This window comes from Orcinus orca, chromosome 12 (assembly GCF_937001465.1).
Source record: "Orcinus orca chromosome 12, mOrcOrc1.1, whole genome shotgun sequence".
NCBI lineage: Eukaryota > Metazoa > Chordata > Mammalia > Artiodactyla > Delphinidae > Orcinus > Orcinus orca.
This window is the reverse complement of record NC_064570.1, coordinates 53,310,737-53,329,226: the sequence shown is the minus strand read 5'-3', so window position 1 is coordinate 53,329,226 and position 18,490 is coordinate 53,310,737. Positions and strand designations below refer to the sequence as shown.

The 18,490-nt window shown below is 33.8% G+C and overlaps 1 protein-coding gene across 1 annotated transcript in view; it reads left to right on the top strand.

Moving 5' to 3' along the window:
• Window positions 1–375: 375 nt before the first annotated feature.
• The window catches only part of LIN28B (lin-28 homolog B), a 121,365-nt gene continuing 103,250 nt past the window's right edge, over window positions 376–18,490 (top strand). Inside the window, exons 1-2 of the mRNA XM_033418586.1 lie at window positions 376–436; window positions 2,080–2,297. Of these exons, the coding sequence (XP_033274477.1) occupies window positions 376–436; window positions 2,080–2,297 (279 nt within the window). The remainder of the gene's footprint in view (window positions 437–2,079; window positions 2,298–18,490) is intronic.

Below are 18,490 nucleotides of genomic sequence, written 5' to 3'. Positions count from 1 at the left end.
CGGTAGGAGCCTAACCCGTTATTAAGTTTTCGTTTATTCAACTCTTCTGTCCCCTGGTAGTGGACTTTTAAAATGTCAGGGTCCGGTCAATAAGATATAAATTTACCTTTTTTTCTCCCACTTGCCTCCCTTTTTCACCCCCTCCCCCCGCCCGCGCCCGCTGTTTCTCCCCCACCTCTTTCTCTGGCTCCGCAGCCGCCTGTGCTGGCGGCTCCTCTTCACCTCCCCTGCCTGGCGCTCCCCTCCCCCTCCTTGCCCTACGTCGCCTTGCTCTTGGGGAACAATCGCCACTGATTGAGGTTCACTCTATGTTAGGCTGGAAAACTGGGCTGTTATTTAGGAAGTCATTAATCACATCTCCTCCCCCGGAAAGAGATGGCGGAGAAACCTGTGAAGTACAATTCCTTACCAGCCCCCTCCAAAATGTTCCGAAATGGTAAACCTAAACACAATTTGACTACAAGAAGGTGATAGCGATTTTTCCGGTAGCATTTTATTTTAAATTTGAAACAAATTTCAGGTCACAGTCAGGTAATTGTGTGCATTTCTCTTATTGTAGGTGTAGGTTACCATTATCTAAAGTTTCATGGGTGTGTAATTAGGTTCAATTAGATCTTTTGTAAATTACATATTTTCCTCTAAGAATGGAATTAAATATGAAATTTGCATCCTAAGCAGGTTTACTGTTAACGGAGCATCTGAATTCTTAGGGGGAAAAAAGCGTAACGTCGGTTGCTTTATTTAAATGGCTTTTTTCCCCTTAAATGAGATTATTTAGACAGGCTTGTGTGTAAGGCACGCGTGTGCACATATATGACTGCCGTTTTTCTAAATCGACGATTCACAAGGACCCTCCATTGTGTTTAAGTAAAAGCACGAAATCGGCATTCTGATTTATCGTAAAGAAGCGTCCCCAATTGTCTTTAAGATAACATGTTTGAGTTTTTCGTGTTCATTCATAAATTATTTTGATGTCAGCATAGATGAAATGGCGATTGGTTATCTCTTCCTCTTGCCAGCCCCTTAAGGATCCGAGGTGAAATTAGTAGCAAGAAAGCATGTAATTGACAAAGTCACGTGTGCTCAGGGGGCCAGAAACTGGAGAGAGGAGAGAAAAAAATCAAAAGAGGGAAAGCACATTAGACCATGCGAGCTAAATTTGTGATCGCACAAAATCAAGATGTTAGATTGATGCAGAAGATCACTCCGTTGCAAAGGGAAAGTTTTCATCTCACGAGTTTGGAGCAGAGGGCCCGTGGGGCAACATGGCCGAAGGTTAATTTTCTTTTCTATTGTTTTACTGTGATTTTCTCTCTTCCTTTCTCCCGCCCTCTCCCTCTCCCACCCTTCTTTGCCCGTCCCCCCTTCCCCTTTTACCCCAATACTGAGCAGTACCCCCCACCCCCCATCGCGCAGTGGGGCTTTCTGCAACCTATTGTTACAGATCTCCAAAAATGTTTTGTACCGCCCACACTGATTCACAACTTGAAAAGCTTTCAGGGGGCTATTGTTTGAATTGTTTGAGTGTGATTAAGCGCAGTTTCAGTTAGTGAGCCCAAGAAAACTTTTATACACCTGCCCCCTCCCCCATTCCACCCCAACTTTAATTGAAAGTTATTGGGGGGGAGGGGAATGCACATTGCAAATAACCCTGGATTCACTGCTGCCGCATGTGCATTAACTAGTTCTAACCATCTTCACGATTTCTCTTTCCTCCTCGGGCACGCCGGAGAGAATTAGTTTCGCTGAAAATTTCTCTTTGTAAATGGGATCAGTGTTAAATCAGCAACATGCAAGTAAAATAATCGCATGCTGTACTGTAATATGTGGCCGAGAAACAGAGTTAAATGAAAACGTACACGTATGTACAGAAACGTGGAAGTTGTGATCGATAGAACAGTGTGGCTTCCTCCCTCCCCCGCTTTCCCTTTTAAGCCTTTAATTTAAAATATTTTCTGCCGAATAAAAGAAGGAATCAACCATTTAATAGCTTTTTTTTTCTTTCATTTCCTCTCCCCTCCACCCCCACTCCCAAGCAGTTTTTTTTTTCCTTTCACTGAACTGTATGGCAATACTGACTAACTGACTTTTTTGTCCTGTTCTACTCAGGCGGGGCAAGCAAAGGTGGTGGAGAAGAGCCCGGGAAGCTGCCGGAGCAGGCAGAGGAGGAATCCCAGGTTTTGCACGGAACTGGCCACTGTAAGTGGTTCAACGTGCGAATGGGATTTGGATTCATCTCCATGATAAACCGAGAGGGAAGCCCCTTGGATATTCCAGTCGATGTATTTGTACACCAAGTAAGCCAAACTGTTTTTGTGTTTTGTTTTGGTTTGGTTTTGGTTTTGTTTTTTTCTCCTCGTCTTCACCTTTTTCAAGTGGAGGAGCTGACCGGTAGTTTTGTCAGTGGGCTTACAATAATGTGCCCTTCAAAATCTTCCTTACAGTCACGAGTGAATACAGTTATTAGGGTGTGTGCATGGGCACCTTCCTGGGTGTCTTTTCCTAAACAGAAAATGAAATCTCTGAAATTTCACTTCTGGGTGGTGGTTGACTTGATTAAGCAAGTTCCCCTCTTCTTTCGACAGCGAAATTGCCGTAGTGTAGCTTCCGGTGTTATCGGTTACGATACATTATGTGGCCTGTGCCTGGGGAATGAGTGGGAAATGAATGAGGAAACAGTGATCATATTAAGTTTTGTTTTTTTTAAGCCAATTTGCTGTTATAAGAAATCTGTAGGTCCCCTTATTTTAGACAGCTCTAATCACAGTAGCTTCCCCAATTATTTTATATCTGTCTGTCCGGTAGTCTTTTGTAGATTCAAATTAAAATAATTTGATTTCACAGTAAAATAGAGTAGAACATTGTTGGCCTAGTATGGATTTGAAGAAATGCAAGAGAGGATTGTTGGTAATCAAACATTTTAGAAATGTGCTCCGTGTAGGGCATAGGTCCAAGGATACTGTCTCTTTAAGAGACTGAACTCAAAAAAACATGTGGCCAGAGGCGGCTCTAGTTTGTATGTTTAAAATGTGCTAGTGGGCTACTTGGGGTAAATTTCCACTGTTGCTTATATTGTGTTGTAATTTTTTAAGATGCTTCAATACCAAATAGAATGTCATTGCTTCTTATTTAAGAAATTTTACCCAGAAACAAGGAAATTAATACCTCTCCCCCTTTCACTCCTCTGTTGTGCTTAATCTCTTAATAGTAAGGGAAAAAAAAAAGGTATTTACAGTTTGCAAGCTTGATTATTTCATCGAAAGAAGTTAGAGAAATACAAATTATCTGTAATGAATTCTTAGGAGTAAAGGGATTTAGGACTAAAGAGGTTTATTTTAGCTTGACATCTAAGTTAAAAATAATCGAATGAATGCATATCAGTCCTACAGGTTGACTGACATAGATACATGCAGGAAATAAATATTTAGTATATTTGCATAAAAATTTTCTGTTTTGATAGTATGTTGCATGTTCTTAGTAATAATTTACAACCTCCTTTCCCCCCTAAGGAATATCATCTTCAAATTAAGTATATAAACAATAGAAACATATGAAACCATTCTGTTTTGATCTGTTGTCCTGTGTGCTTGGTAGCTTCCTGACCTTGCTGTGTGGTGTGTGTTTTCCTTTCCTAAAGGCCTGGCTATCATTATTGGCTGTTTACATGTGGAAGGATCAGCATAATCTGTGAATTGAAACAGGGTTTAAATACATAAATAGAACTCCACAGACAGGCTACTGGATTTTATGCCTCCTACTTTATATGGCAAAATGAAGCCACATTTTCTGCTTTTCTCCTCCCTAGACTGAATGACTGAAATCATTGACAAATCCATTTTCTCTCAGGCCTCTGCTTTCCCTGCTTTGAACCTTCTTTAGGTTGTTAAAATGTTCTTTACAATCTCATAAATTTGTTTTATAGATGAATGAAAAAAAATAGCCCTTTTCTTCTTTGTCTGATCACGCCTTGTTATAATTTGGTTTTCTATGTTTACCTTTTAATGTATTCAAATAGTAGACATTTTATTAACTGATATTAATGTTTAGAACAATGAGACATCCAATTTTAAGCTATATAATGGTTGTATGTTGATAAACATTCCCATATCCACTGAATTAAGAAATGCTATATTGCTGCAAAAGTTTTTTTATATACATAGTGAATAGTTTCTAGAGTACAAACATTGATTATTCATATTAGACTTTAAATTTTCTGTTACACATCATGTATTTACTAATAGAACAGTATTAAAACGATGTGTGTGATAAAAAATTCTCTCAAAAAATATGTATTTGTATTTTTCATAAGAATATATCTGGATACATTTTTAGGAAGAAGTATGTAAAAAGTCAGTAAAACTCACGTATTAGCATTTTTGTGATGTAAAAAAATAGGGCAGTAATAATCTTTAAATTTAAAATTAGAAAGTGACATTTTAGGGCAGTTTTTGATGGTTAAAGTATTTGCTGTTTGAAATATATCTCAGTTTTTTCCTAGGGAAGACTATTTAGAATCAGTTGCTTTGTTGTTGTTGCTGGGTTTTTTGTTTTGTTTTTCTTTGTTTTTTTTTTTTGCTTCTTAACTTTGATGCCTAGGTAAAGGGATTTCTGTCTTATATTGAAGCTTATATAAATTGCATATAAATCATATGAATAATTGTTTTGAAGAAGGCAGGATCCCACTGATTTTAGCAAAGCAGCTACAAGTAACAATTTGATGGTCATAAATAATGTGTGCAGCATCACTTACACAATCAGGTTGCAATTCAGGACCATTTTATAGAAGTTTTTAAGACATTTTAAAAATTATTTTTTTAGCTGCCATTTTTACCGTATGAGCATTTTTGAAAGCATACTAGATTTTATGTATAATTATAAATTAGATTTTTCCCCATTATGTGTGTATACTATTTTGTTATGAAAGAATAGACATCATAGATAATTAGGAATTTTATATGTTCAACTAGAGCGACATCTAATTATTATTTTAAACATATGAAGTAGTGGCGGGTTTTTTTGACTGTTTAGAAGTACATGTGTCATTGGATTTTTAAAAAAATATTCTAAAACATGTTTTTAATAGTATATGTTTGGGGAAGTAAAAAAAGAAATGATTTTAGTTTCTTTAAAATAATATTTAAAAATTCATGCCAAGGCACCCAGATATTTTTTTCTCCTTACAAATATTGATTGCAAAGAACTGCACATCAAAAACAATCCGTTGCTATGAAATGAAGAGAATATATGAGTGTGTTCTTAAAATAGAGCTATACATTTATGGTTACGTAATTCTATTTACAATTTGTTGGCAAAAATACAATCAAACTTTCTTTTAGTTTCTGTAATGCCACCAACTTCTCAAAAACATGCCCAAGACTTAGGTGCTGTCCTCTCTCTTTCTTCAGACTTGTTGATAAATGTAGTGAGACTCTGCCATTTGAGGATGGTATGTGACCATTGGTTTAAAATGACTGTCTTCATTGGATTTTCTAATGTTAACTGGTGATTTAAATGATTGTATTTTTATGGGTTTGTAATGAATAGATGTATTCGGATACGTTAATACTGAAACCCTGATAGCATTCAGTATTTTTAGAAACTTAACAAAAATGTATAGATATTATAGTTGTGAATTTTGTCACAGTCCACTGTTTTTGAGGTGTTCCTTAAAATTTTCAGTATTTAAAATATTTGGTGATGATTTAGTTTGTAAGTAGGATAAATTTGTAGGAATTTCTTACTTAAGCATCCAGTGCAAAACACTGAGTAGTAAGAGTGTAGGTGATTAATTCAGATTTTAAGTCTAGGTTCTTAACTCAGTTGATTTCACCAATTAGAATACAATTATTTTGTAAGTGCTAATAATTAATACCCCTATCAGTTTATTGTTACTAAGTTTTTAAAAATTTGCCTCCACCGTTAGATTGTGGGGTAACATGTCTAAATTACCTGGAAAGGTCTCTGGCAACTTTCTGAAATATAATCTTTTAATAGTACTTATATATGTGATGATACTTTAAATGAATCACATGGTAATTAAATACTAGATCATTTATGGAGAAGGTCAATATTACTCAATAACTACCTGTTGATGTTATGTAAGTTTTTCTTTACATAGATTTTGACATCTATTTTTAAAGTCATTATCTCAACCAATAAGATAAAAGTGATCATTTGAACTTTATTTTGTCCAGAGGAGGGTTGGAATCCATTCTCCTTATTACTCTCTCTACAGCTCATTTGCATAATAATATTTTCTTGTTGGGTTATATATTTGGGATTGTTTGCCATCAAATAGGATACAAAGAATTTTTAAAAAATAAATTTTTTAATTTTTATTTTTGGCCGCGTTGGGTCTTCGTTGCTGCACGTGGGCTTTATCTAGTTGCTGCGAAAGGGGGCTACTCTTCGTTGTGGTGCACAGGCTTCTCATTGCGGTGGCTTCTCTTGTTGCGGAGCACGGGCTCTAGGCACGCGGGCTTCCTTAGTTGTGGCATGTGGGCTCAGTAGTTGTGGCTCGTGGGCGCTAGAGCGCAGACTCAGTAGTTGTGGAGCACGGGCTTAGTTGCTCCGCGGCATGTGGGATCTCCCCAGACCAGGGCTCGAACCTGTGTCCTCTGCATTGGCATGCGGATTCTTAACCACCAGGGAAGTTCCACAAAGAATTTTTAACATAAATGTGTTTCATTTGTTTCACAGTTTATGTAAGAATTCTTTTTCAAAGAGAAAGAGTAATTTCAAAATGATTGCAATTTAGCTATTATTACTCAGTTGGCGTAAATATTTAATTTGGTTTTTAAGTCTTCAATTACCTTTCAGGTATTGATGTTTTCTTCTTTTGCTCTTTATTTCTGATTTATGGTTTGATCTTTATGAGAATACAAATGCCTATATTACAAAGATTTTATATATTTTATGTTCCTTTTATTACTTTGCTCAGAAAACATTTCAGAAGAGTAATGGAAATAGAAGAAATAAGAGATAAGTTTAAAGCATTTTTATTAATAGTATAGGATATGAAAACATTTGGAGATGACTGATATTTAAATACATGAAAATTGAAGTGTTATACACCGTTCAATTGATGTAGCATGGAGTTCATGTCTCAGTTTTTAACATTAATTAGCTACACAATTATGAAAACTGATTTACTCCAATATGCTCATGTTTAAGGGCTTTTCATAATATTTAACTACCAATTTATTAGCCATATTACTTTTGTCATAGTTTAGAGTGAAAACATTTTTCACACTCAGAATAGATACGGTTATTTTTTTTCTTGGGGCTGTTGAAAATGTCAATATCAAAAAAAAAAACCCAACATATTTAGATAGAGAAATCTTGGAAGTTTAAAAATGTGATAATAAACAGTTATACCTCATTTGTTAGTGAGTTCTGCATTTTAATATTTTGAAAATGGTTCCTAAAGCTACCAAATTTTCAAGATGAATTGCCCACATGACCAGTTTGGAAGAATCCCAAATGAAATGCTTTGAAGTTATTTAATCATAAAATCACATCTAAAGGCATTTAAATAAAAACTGTATAAGACTTTAATTGTCTTAAAAGATATTGGATACATTCCTTCTGGTTTTCAAATACTGATCCATTTTCAGGAACTTTTCTGAATACTTCTAAAAAGATATCCTTGTTCAGTTCAAACATGAAATGTGAATTGGGTACATAATTAAGACATCGTCTTCACTCCTCATTTTAAAGAGTATTGATGTAACTCAAATATTTTCCTCTTATTTTTGATTCTCCTTTTTTAAAAAGACCATTCACAGCAAATGAAGGTGTTAAATTCAAGAACTGTTTTTTAAACAAATATGTGACAAGCCACTTATGAGTATTTAGCATAATATCTTTAACCTGTCTTTAACTCATCTCAGAGTTCTTGGGTTTCATAAGAAGTTAAAAACTTGTTTTGTTACCTGGACTCAACATGGAAGTCCTTCGAGGTAAATTTTGTTGCTTTTGGACAGCAAGGAACCCTAATAAGGGTTTGGTTGAATTCATCATCCTGTTCAGAAATTACCTAACTATTGCAGATAGTTTTGTATACCTTAACTGAAAAGTTTTATTGGTATTGGGATTAAAAGTTACTAGTTAAAAATATGGTGTACTGTATTTTTATTTCTAAACCAAGTATAACCTAAACAAGTAAAGTAAGGATATTTCTGATTCAACTGGAAATTTATTACTTTAAATATGATATTTTGTAGACTTGATTTGGAACTAAATATTGAGATATTCCTCACTGAATTTCTCACTGGAACTTCAGCTTGTTCAATATGTAGTTACTGAGGTTATGGCATTGTAACATATACAGCCCATAAGGAACTTAAATGATTTATATTCTTATCTAAAATAATGTGGTAACATTTTCTAATATCAAAAAAATTGATAACAGTAATATATCAAAAAATACATTGTAGGTCAGTGGGGTACATTGAGAAATGATCTTTTAAAAGAGTATTCTATTAATTGAGTAATAAAAATGTTTGTTATGTTGCATTTTGATACATCAGGATTAATTTTATCTTCTGTCTAGCAACAAATTAGAAGATTATCTGATGATTGCCCCCCTTCCCATATCTAAATATCTGACAGTTTAGAAATGCTGTCTCAAATAAGATTTATAGATAATTGATAGCTTTAGTCTTATGTTTCTTTCTGTAATCAGCTGCAAATTCGAATAATACCTCACTTTTCAGGTGTTGTGAAGAGTAGAGATACCATTATATAAACTGCCTAGCAGGTATGTGTTGAATAAATAAACTAAAATGTAAACTAGTCTTTTTGCCACAACAAAATCAGGGATAAGTTATTATCAGTGGTATGTATTTGTGGTTGAAAATGAAATTGGTATCTTTTATGTGCTCTCTTTAAAATTAGGCAAAATGTATTGCACAATATTAATAGCTTAATTTTAATTACAGTGAACTATAAGGCTTTTTATTATAATTTTATGGTATAGAGTATTGTTTACTATTGTTTAACACATCAGGATATAAACTGAGACTTGGACATAATTTTGTGATGCAAATGTTTTTGTTTTAATAGTTTGTTTCATCGTGAGATTTTTACCTATGTATTCAGGTATACGTATTCAGTTTGTATTCTTCAGTATAGGCTAAGGGAAAAATATGAAATATTGTCTTAAATAGACCTGCTGTGATAATTTAATACCTATTGCTCTATTAATAATTACTTAATACTTGTGAGATATGATACAGTGGTATAGAATCTGGTCAAATAGATCAGTGTTCAAATCCCAGTTTATTATATGTCTCTAGGGGAAGTAAGTTACCTTGTCAGTGTTTCAGCATCTTACAAGGAAAGGGACAAAAAAGTATCCACTTTGTATAGGGTTATTATGAGAATTAAATGTTATTAGACATGTAAAGCATTTAACGCAGAGTTTGGCAGATAGTAAGGACTCAGCGATGTTTGTACATAATTATTATTACAAAGGAGATATGTGGTAGAGTGAGAGAGAAAATATCAGAAATGAAGGTTTGGGTTTGGCTGTGCCACTTGGGTGGGTTTCTTACTTATGGCTAGTTGCTTCCAAGGAGCTTCAGTATTCTCATGCGTAAAATGTGGCAATAATATCTTGCTGTCCCTATTTTTGAGGAGTGGGGTAAGGGTCAACTGAGGTATCATACATGAAAATAATTTAAGAATTCTAATGATCCAGGTTTAGTTTTAATCTTCATTTCAAGCACTATATTTTTATTAATACCTTCACCATTATAAACCTTTGTCAGGTTTTTTAAAAGATAGTAAGCTCATGTCATTTATTTTTTTTGCCTTGTCAACTTAATTGAGGTATAATTTATATAGAATAAAGTTCACCAAATTTAAGTATACAGTGAGATGAGTTTTCACAAATTGTGTAACTACCACCACAGTCATCATACAGAACATTTCATCAGCCCAAAAAAGTTCCCTTGTGCCCATTTGTAGTCACCCTTGAAGAAGAGAGGCACAGTTGTCCTATATGATATTGATATGTCATATTAACTGGTTAACTGACCTGTTTCTTTTAACTTTGTCTATTTAGATATAAGCTACAACCCATTATCCTTTATGAAATACAATCCACTTATTTTCATGTTTTTGTTTGTTTCTCTTTAGTTATTTCTGCTCGACAACGACCTTTTCACCAGTAGTTTCTGTGCTTGTGAAAGTGAGATTAATTAGCATACATTTCACTAATCTTCAAACTTAATTTCATTTACCCTTATGGTACTTTTTCATACAACATAAACTCACTGCTTACCTAAAGGGCATAATTAGGCTTATTGATATTCTTATTTCTTGTCAGAAATTTAATGAATTTCTGTCTCAACTGAGTTTTTGTGTAAACATTCTTAGAGGTTTAAATCGGCAAGAAGGCTTATTGCTGTATAAAAGTATTAACTTTTAAGAAAGTGGTAACTCTAGAAAAACTTCTGGTTCAATAATTTATCTATTCAACTATTTTTTTAGTTGATCACATACTAAGTGTAAAGCATTGTTTGATGATAGATTTGAGAGTTCTGCTCTCCAGATTGCTATATATTCTTCCTGTTTACTTCCTTTTGGCAAACTTTTTAATAAGATTTTTCCAATTCTCATTCTTTTCATACAAGGTATGAAGCAAAGGCTCATTTTCCCCATGTACTACTCACTTTCTTTTTACAAAGTTTAATTATGCTCCTCTCTCTACCCATAATTTGGGGATAATTATGATGAAAAAATAAATGTTAGTTTTTAAACTTTTGAACTAAATACAATGATTTCTCATCAGTCTTATATAGTTTCAGATTTCATGCATAGAAACTAAACTGTCTTTACCATTGCTGAGAATCATATTTTATTGTGCTATTAGTAGTATGCTTATTTTTTACCAGCTGCTCTAACTTTTTGTTATAAAACACTTTTTAAAATCAAACCTCACTGAAATTTATTATTTTTGTTCCTTGAAGTTAGCTTCTATTTCAAAATCTTGTAAGTTTAATTTACTAATAACTCGAAATTTTTCTTTTCAGTTTTATTGTTCTATGTTATATAAATACTCTATGTAAATTTCAAATTAATTTTAATTTGGCCATGATTTGTTCATGACCATTTGTTAAGCTTTGTAAGAAATTCCCTAGGTCTTTACAGTTAGTAGCTACAAAATTCCTAGATGCAGTAGTTCCTAAATTCTTTTATCTTAACGTGTTTTCATTCAAATGAATTATCTTTATCCTTAATTCAGTTTGTAACAGAAGTCTGACAACACAGGTTATATCTATCACTTTAAATACTTAATAGATCATTGATGTGTTGTAAAGCTTGGAATGAATGAATTCTATCAACTTTTTTCCCAGCCAGAATTTTAATAATACATCATTTTGCTTACAATATGGAAACACTGGTGCTTGGAAACTAATTCCACTTTTCAGCAACTCCTTTAAATAGATTAAATGATACGAGAGACACGCACCTAACACAGTTCAATGTAAGCCATACATTTAAAAGGATAAATGAATGATTTTTTTTCAGTTTTAACAAAAAACAAAAAACTTCTCTTTTCAGGATTGGTTAAACTATGAGTCAGAAATTTAATTACAGTCTTGACCTCATTTTTTTTTTTAGCTCTCTAATTAAAATTTTTAGTTGAATACTAAATCTAAGGACAGTTGGATTTGCATGTTTGCCCCTTTCACTGTTTCCTCCCCCTTGCCATTGAAGAATTTTGAATGGGGAGGAATTTGCGCCCTTTGGCTCAGGTTGCAGACCCACTTGATCAAGCCAGAGAAGCCGGGGTCAGAACTATTCATTGCTTATCTTTTCCTTGGGCCACTTGTAAATCCTGCCTTTCTGCTCTGCAAAAAATCTCTTTATATTAGACTTATAATAAAGCCTGGAGAATAAAAATGGGCATAATAGTTGATGCTTGATTGTGACTTCACATGGGTTAATTTCACTATTTTTGAAGTTTTTCATGCCACTGCAGGTTATTTGATGTATGTAATTTTGTTTAAATAATGCTATTTCATTAGATACTAGAAAAGCATCCTGTTGGTAGTGAAAGTTTGGTGAGATGATATTCTGTCTCAGGTTGAGGCTTAACACCTTTGAAATGTAGTGATTACTTTTAAGTAAACTGAATTTATTAATTTGAATTCAATCTATAAAAGCCCCAAAGTATTTTGTTTTGATGTGCTTAATTTCTAGCATTTATGCTGACTCTTAAAATTTTCCTGAATCAACTATAGCACAAGTTTATGAACTGTATCAATAATGGTGTAAAGACTTTAAATATAGACCCAGGTTTAAACAAACACAAAACACTTTGTTCTTATCTCAGCATCCCTTAAAAGTATACAGCTCTGGTTCAGGACCTCAGGACCACCCATCACCCTGGACATTGGATACTCCTATTTATTCAAGAAGCTTGTGAAGTATCTGTGTGCCAGTGGGGGGATGGTGTGTGTATCTGTGTAGGGAATCACAGTTAGGTGATTTTACCCCAACAAAAACAGCACCGTTGTTTATAAGCTGAATTATGTCCCTGTAGAATTTTCTAGTTGTAAAACCTAATTTACATTAAATATTTGTTATTTTATGCAAGCGCTGGTTGCAGTTTTCACATTTTTGATGCTTCCATAAGGTTAAAGTGGGCGTCCATTAAGATTAACCTCAATCCATTACAGCCTTTTGGCTTGCAGGCCCCACCCGTTGGCCTTGGATTGCTAATACCAAGCTTTTGTTTCTTCCTGTAGAAAGGAAAGGAAAGAAAACTGTTCTTTCTTTTTCATTGTGTAAGTCATGTGACTTCCTTTTTAGTTAGTTACAGATAGGGTTGAAGTGAATCTCAAAATGCATAACATAGCAAATGTTATGTTTATATGAAATATTTATTGAAATGTGCCTCTTATTTAATTCATGTGTTTTATGCATTAAAATATTTGTTTTGAACAACTATACCTTATATTACATCCATGCAGTTTTTTAGGAAGCCAAAAAAAGGTTACCAAATAGATTTTTAAAATAAAACTGATCTTATCTATATCATGGTAGTTTCTTAGTGTATACGTTTTTCTCTCAGTTATCTTGTAGTATCATTTGAGGTTTTTTAACTGTAGCTTATTTCTCAGAACTCACAGTGTAAAGAAAGTAGCAGTGGTGTTTGGGATGATTTTAGTCAGGAAAATTTGCTGATAGGAAAAAAATGTGTTACAGAACTGCATGTACATATAAGAAGGAACTAACTGGATGTATTTCTTTTTGCTCCTCTTCTCTCTCACCTCTCTATAATAGTAAGTGGTGTAGCTAGCTGTTAGGAGAAAATGCTATCCAGCTCCTAGAATATTTACGTTGATGCTTAGTCCCAATTTGGGGATTTAGTCATGATGTTATAATTTACTATTAAATATTTAATCTTTAAAATTATTTAAATTTGTTCTTAAGCTGTTTTCCCAAACATTTAAATTCTGTTTTAGTAACAGTAGAGCTGTCCCCAAATAATAAATAAAATATTTTGAAAAACAGTACTTCTAAAAGAAGTATCCTGTCAATGATTTTTAAAATACAATGTTCTTTGACACATGATATTTCCCTGCAAGTCAGTACTTTTAAAAGACTTCTAAGGAGAAATCCTACTGTGTTTTAAAATCCTGTATGCATTTTTATTTAAAATGTTGTGTTTCAGTAAAATAAATTCTTACATAAAAAGCATTGTTTCTTACATTTTCAATAGTCTTATACATCTTGAAAGTCAATGATATTTAATCCAATGATTTTGCTGTTATCCAAGATAATTTGGTTAGTTCAGATTTTTTAATATGAAAAATCTGTTGAGATATACAGAAAAGCTACTTAAGTTTAATAACACTGGGTTATCAGTTTTTCAATAACCAGGATCTGGTTTGAAGTCTGCAGTGTGCTTGTCATGTTTTCATGTTTTCATTGACATTAAAGTGTATAGTAAGTGATTTATTTTGCATGGGCTTTACAACTGAGTATTTGAACTTCAGTATATTTCATTAATTAACTTTCAAATATTTATTGATATTTTATTTAATGTTTAAATTGCCACTAAAATTTTGCTTTGAGGAAAGGTTTAGGATACTAAATCTTTCAAATATGTGATACTTCTTCATTTAACATTTGGATAGCAAGGTATTCATAAAACACCAGCAATCTATTATTAAGTATTTGAATTAGTACCAACATTTTTTGTTGAAATAATCCATTTAGTATCTTAGTGTCACTCTGAGTTTAAAATAAAAAGATTAAGAAACAAAGTCTAATTTTAAAAAATTACTACCAGATTTTTTGTGTACTGCATGCTTCTTTTTTTCTAACAAAATATGATATTAGAAAGTGAAAAGTTGGGTGCTTTTCCCTTTATAACTATTTTTCTCCTGCAAAGTTTTCTTTAACTTGTGTGAAGAGTAGTTAAGTGAATTTACATGGCTTTAAGTGTCTTCATGTTTAGTCAGAAGTACAAAGTTCATTTGTGGGGAGTAATACCACTTGGGATATTGCTACTTGTTTTCATGAGGGTTACTGTAAATAAATGATAGTGAATGATTTGATTTCTAAATTTTCTTTCCCCTAAAATAAACTTTATAAAAAATGGGAAATAATTTTTCAAATTGTTGAAATATCTGAAGGACCAAGTAAATATGGACATTTGTTTCAGTACATGCTCTTTAGTTTAGGGTTGGGTATTTTTTTAAAGATATTCTAATATAAAAAATCTTAATAAGTAATGTTTGGGAAGTTGTTAGTTATTGACCACTTTTCCTTACTCTCTGCCTTTACTTTTAAAAGTATCTGGTCACTGTTAAATCATTAATATTCCTAAAGGTAATCCAGAATTTCCTATGAGATTCAGTGTTCAACATGTATTCAATTATTCGAATTTACAAAATTCAAATGATTTTTGGAAAATCTTGTAAGACATGGGACAATGTTTTCAGAGTACGATTTTATGGAATAGAATTCATTATTTTGATACATATGTATATGTTCCCATTTTTAGCTGTAAATTGAAAAAATAAATTGCCCCAATTATTAAAGCATTATATTGTCCCCAAATGATTCCTGCCCTAACATCATTTGATCTGCCATCGGGGATTATTACGGCCTTAAGTGGTCTCTCTCTTTAGTGTCCGCCTCCCCCTTTTCCCCTCCCCCACTCCCCTTCGGGAAGGAAGCCTGGGGCCCTAGCTCTAGAGATACCAGGAAAAAGCAGTCACTCAGCAGAAAGTGTCTGTCTTTAGCAGAAGTATCATCCCTTGGAGAAGAGTGTAGTTGAGAAGAGGTTAATAACAGAGTTTATCAAACTTTAATTTCGAATGCATTTTTGGTACAGCTGGATATTGTGGTGTTAAGAAAAAAGAAGTCTACTTTGTCTGTTTTAGGCATTAACAAAGTCAAATTCAGTCCTTCACCACTTTTCTCTCTTTACTTAGCTTTGGCTAAATCTTTTATACTGTTTCTAAAGGCTGTTGCAAGTAATTTTCCTAACTTTGAAGAGGAGTGTGAGTTCTGAAAAAAAAAGCCATGGATGGTTAGGTAATTTTAACATTTCTAAACACTTACTGATTATTTGAAATATTTTCCTAAATTTCCAAAGAAAGTTTATATGAAATGTTTTACTCAATATCATTTGTCATCTAAAGATAATGTTTGTGTGTCTAGCATATTTTTGCCCAGAAGGCTTTTTAAACCACAAACTAACTCATAAAATTGGCTAACAATGAAAATAAATTGATACTGATAGATCTAGAAATGTTTTAATTATTTACTTCCTTAGATTGTTCATAAATTCCTTCTTTTGTTTGTTTCAGGATGAGTAAGGAAATGCAGATTCAGTGTGGTAAACACTATAAACTGTAGTGTAAGATTGCTGAAGGGCCCAAGTTTCTTTGTGCTGTAGATATTTGCGCTAGCTTTTCATCATCTTAAAGGGCAATCCCTTTACTTAGTTCCACATGTGTTGGTTTAAGTTTCTCATACTTACTGACCCTAGTTTGAAAAACTTAAGCAGAATGGTCATGGAATCTCACAATTAGCTTAAAGAGGATTTTAGAAGTTATAGTTTATGTCTGAAAGATAATAAAAATGAATATTGTGTAATACTTACGTTTTATGGAATAAACCAAAGATATTTTGAGTTTTTTGAATGTTATTTATTAAAAGGACAAACACAAAAATATGACATAATTGCAGACATATTTAAAGTAATATAAAAATGATAAGTATAAGCAATCTTTTGATAGAATACTTGAAAAAGAAAGAATGTAATCATATATTCCTTTCTATTAGTCTACCCCCTTTCCAGATCAACAAACGTTTATATTTGTTTTGTTTTAGCCTCTTGCTAATGCTAAATTCCCACTACTACCATTCCCGGGGGATAGACCCCAGTTTGCCGTCATTGATCCTAACTCCGGATCATCCAAAGACACTGGTATGCCTCCCCTGTAACAAGGCTTCTGTTCTGCCAACACAAGAGAACCCTTCAGCCATAGCCAATCAATACTGTAGCAATGATAGTGATCAGGACATCAATAACAGAATGATGATAATAGTATCATGTAAGTTTTATAGAGTGTTTGCATGTGCCAAGTGCTGTGCTAAGCATTTTACATCCATTAAATTTTCACAGCTCTGAAAGATAGTTACTATTGTTGTCTCATTTTTAAGATGAAAGAAATGATCTTAGAATGGTGAATTGCCTAATTTCACACAGTTGAGCCAGCAGTATGACTCCAGAGCAGTGCTCTTGAATCTCTGGGTTCCAGCCACATTTTTAGCTGTTTTAATTTTATATTAATATGCGTAACTTATGCTAAGTGATTGAGATTCAATTATGAGCCAAAAGCAGACAGGGATTCTGATTCTGACTTCACGGAGTTTAAAGAACAGTAGGGGAGACAGACAATCAGATCACATAAATGAAAGTAAAATAAAAACCATGATGAGTGCCATGAAGAAAAGGTACATGGTGCTGTAAGTATATAACCGTGAGGGTTCTGACCTAGTTTCAGGATCAGGAAGGCTTCTTTGGGGCAGTAAATTTGTGATGGGTGTTGAAAAATGAGTAGTCAAAGAAAAAGGAAAAGAATATTCCAGCAGAGAAAGGGGGAATGTACAGAGGCAGGAGGGAAAATGAACATTAGCTTTACAATGTGTTAGGATTACAAAGATCAGTAATGTCCAGTCCCTGTCTTTAAGAAGCTTGCAGTTAGAGTGTGTGTGTGTGTGTGTTGTGTGTGTTGTGTATGTGACCAGCAGTTACCACAGAGTGATAAGTGCTAGCATAAGAGCAATAAGGCAGGAATTGCCCATGTTTTTAGTAGTGAGGAAGGCTTTATAAAAGAAGAGACCATTTGAGATTGGCCTTGGAAATACCTGGGAACTTGGCAGCCCGAGAGGGCATTTCATGTTATACTTGTGCAGAGATGAGGAGAGGTGAAAGAGCCTCTAAAGGCCAGTGTGTAGGTAGGGTGCCAGGTGCTTGCTGGGTGGAAGCAGCAGGTAAGGGGCATGGCAGACCAGTGCTGGAAGAAGACACTCAAGCCAGGGCTGGGCCAGCTTGAGATCAGGCAGGTTTATCCTTGGTCCTCACCCTAAACATTGCTATTTATGAATTTCTTTAAAGTACTCCCTCTCCCCAAAGCTTCATTGGCTATTTGTTTTCAAATAGAATTTAGACGTTTTAGCCAAGCATCCTACCTCTTCATGACCTGATTGAATCTACTTTTCTGTCTTTCCTCTCATACTTATTTAAGTTGTTTGCTTTGTCAAGTCACAATGTACCCTACACTTCTTTGCCTCTTCCCCTTTGCATAGATAATACTGTCTTTCCCTTAATTTCCTTCCTACAGTCACTTTTGGAAATCACTGCCATCTTTCAGAATCCAGCCCCAAATTTAGATCCTTCTTTCCCTGAGGCCTTTCCTTATCCTTCTAGCTAGAATTGCTTGCTTACTTCTTATAAACTCCAAAACTCCGTTTGTCATAGATTGTCTTCTTTTACATTTTTTGTTGTCTTGTGTCTCTGACTAAATTGTAAACTCTTGAATTGTCTTACCAAATTTTGTATTTCATGCAGTATATGGGAGCATGCTTTTCATAATTCATACTCAAAACCATTTCTTGAACATTCAAAAAAGTATAATATATTAGGAACATTTTCTCCTATCTTCCATTGCATAAAAAGATATGAATGTTATCCAAGAAAGTGTATGTAAACTCTTCTTTAAGAAAACCTAGTGTTCAACTTATATTCAGTTCCCTTTGAATATCACTCTCACATGTTCATTATGCATCAAGTTACGCATTCTGCTTTTGTGGGCCCAGGATGCTTTGGGGCTTCTGTCCCCTCCCTTTTTTCTTAGCAGAAAAGATGGTGGCTTCTGTGCTATATTTATTACCACAGTTTGCTAAGTCTAAAATGTCTGCAGTTTATTGGAGGGGAAGGACCTTTGTGTCT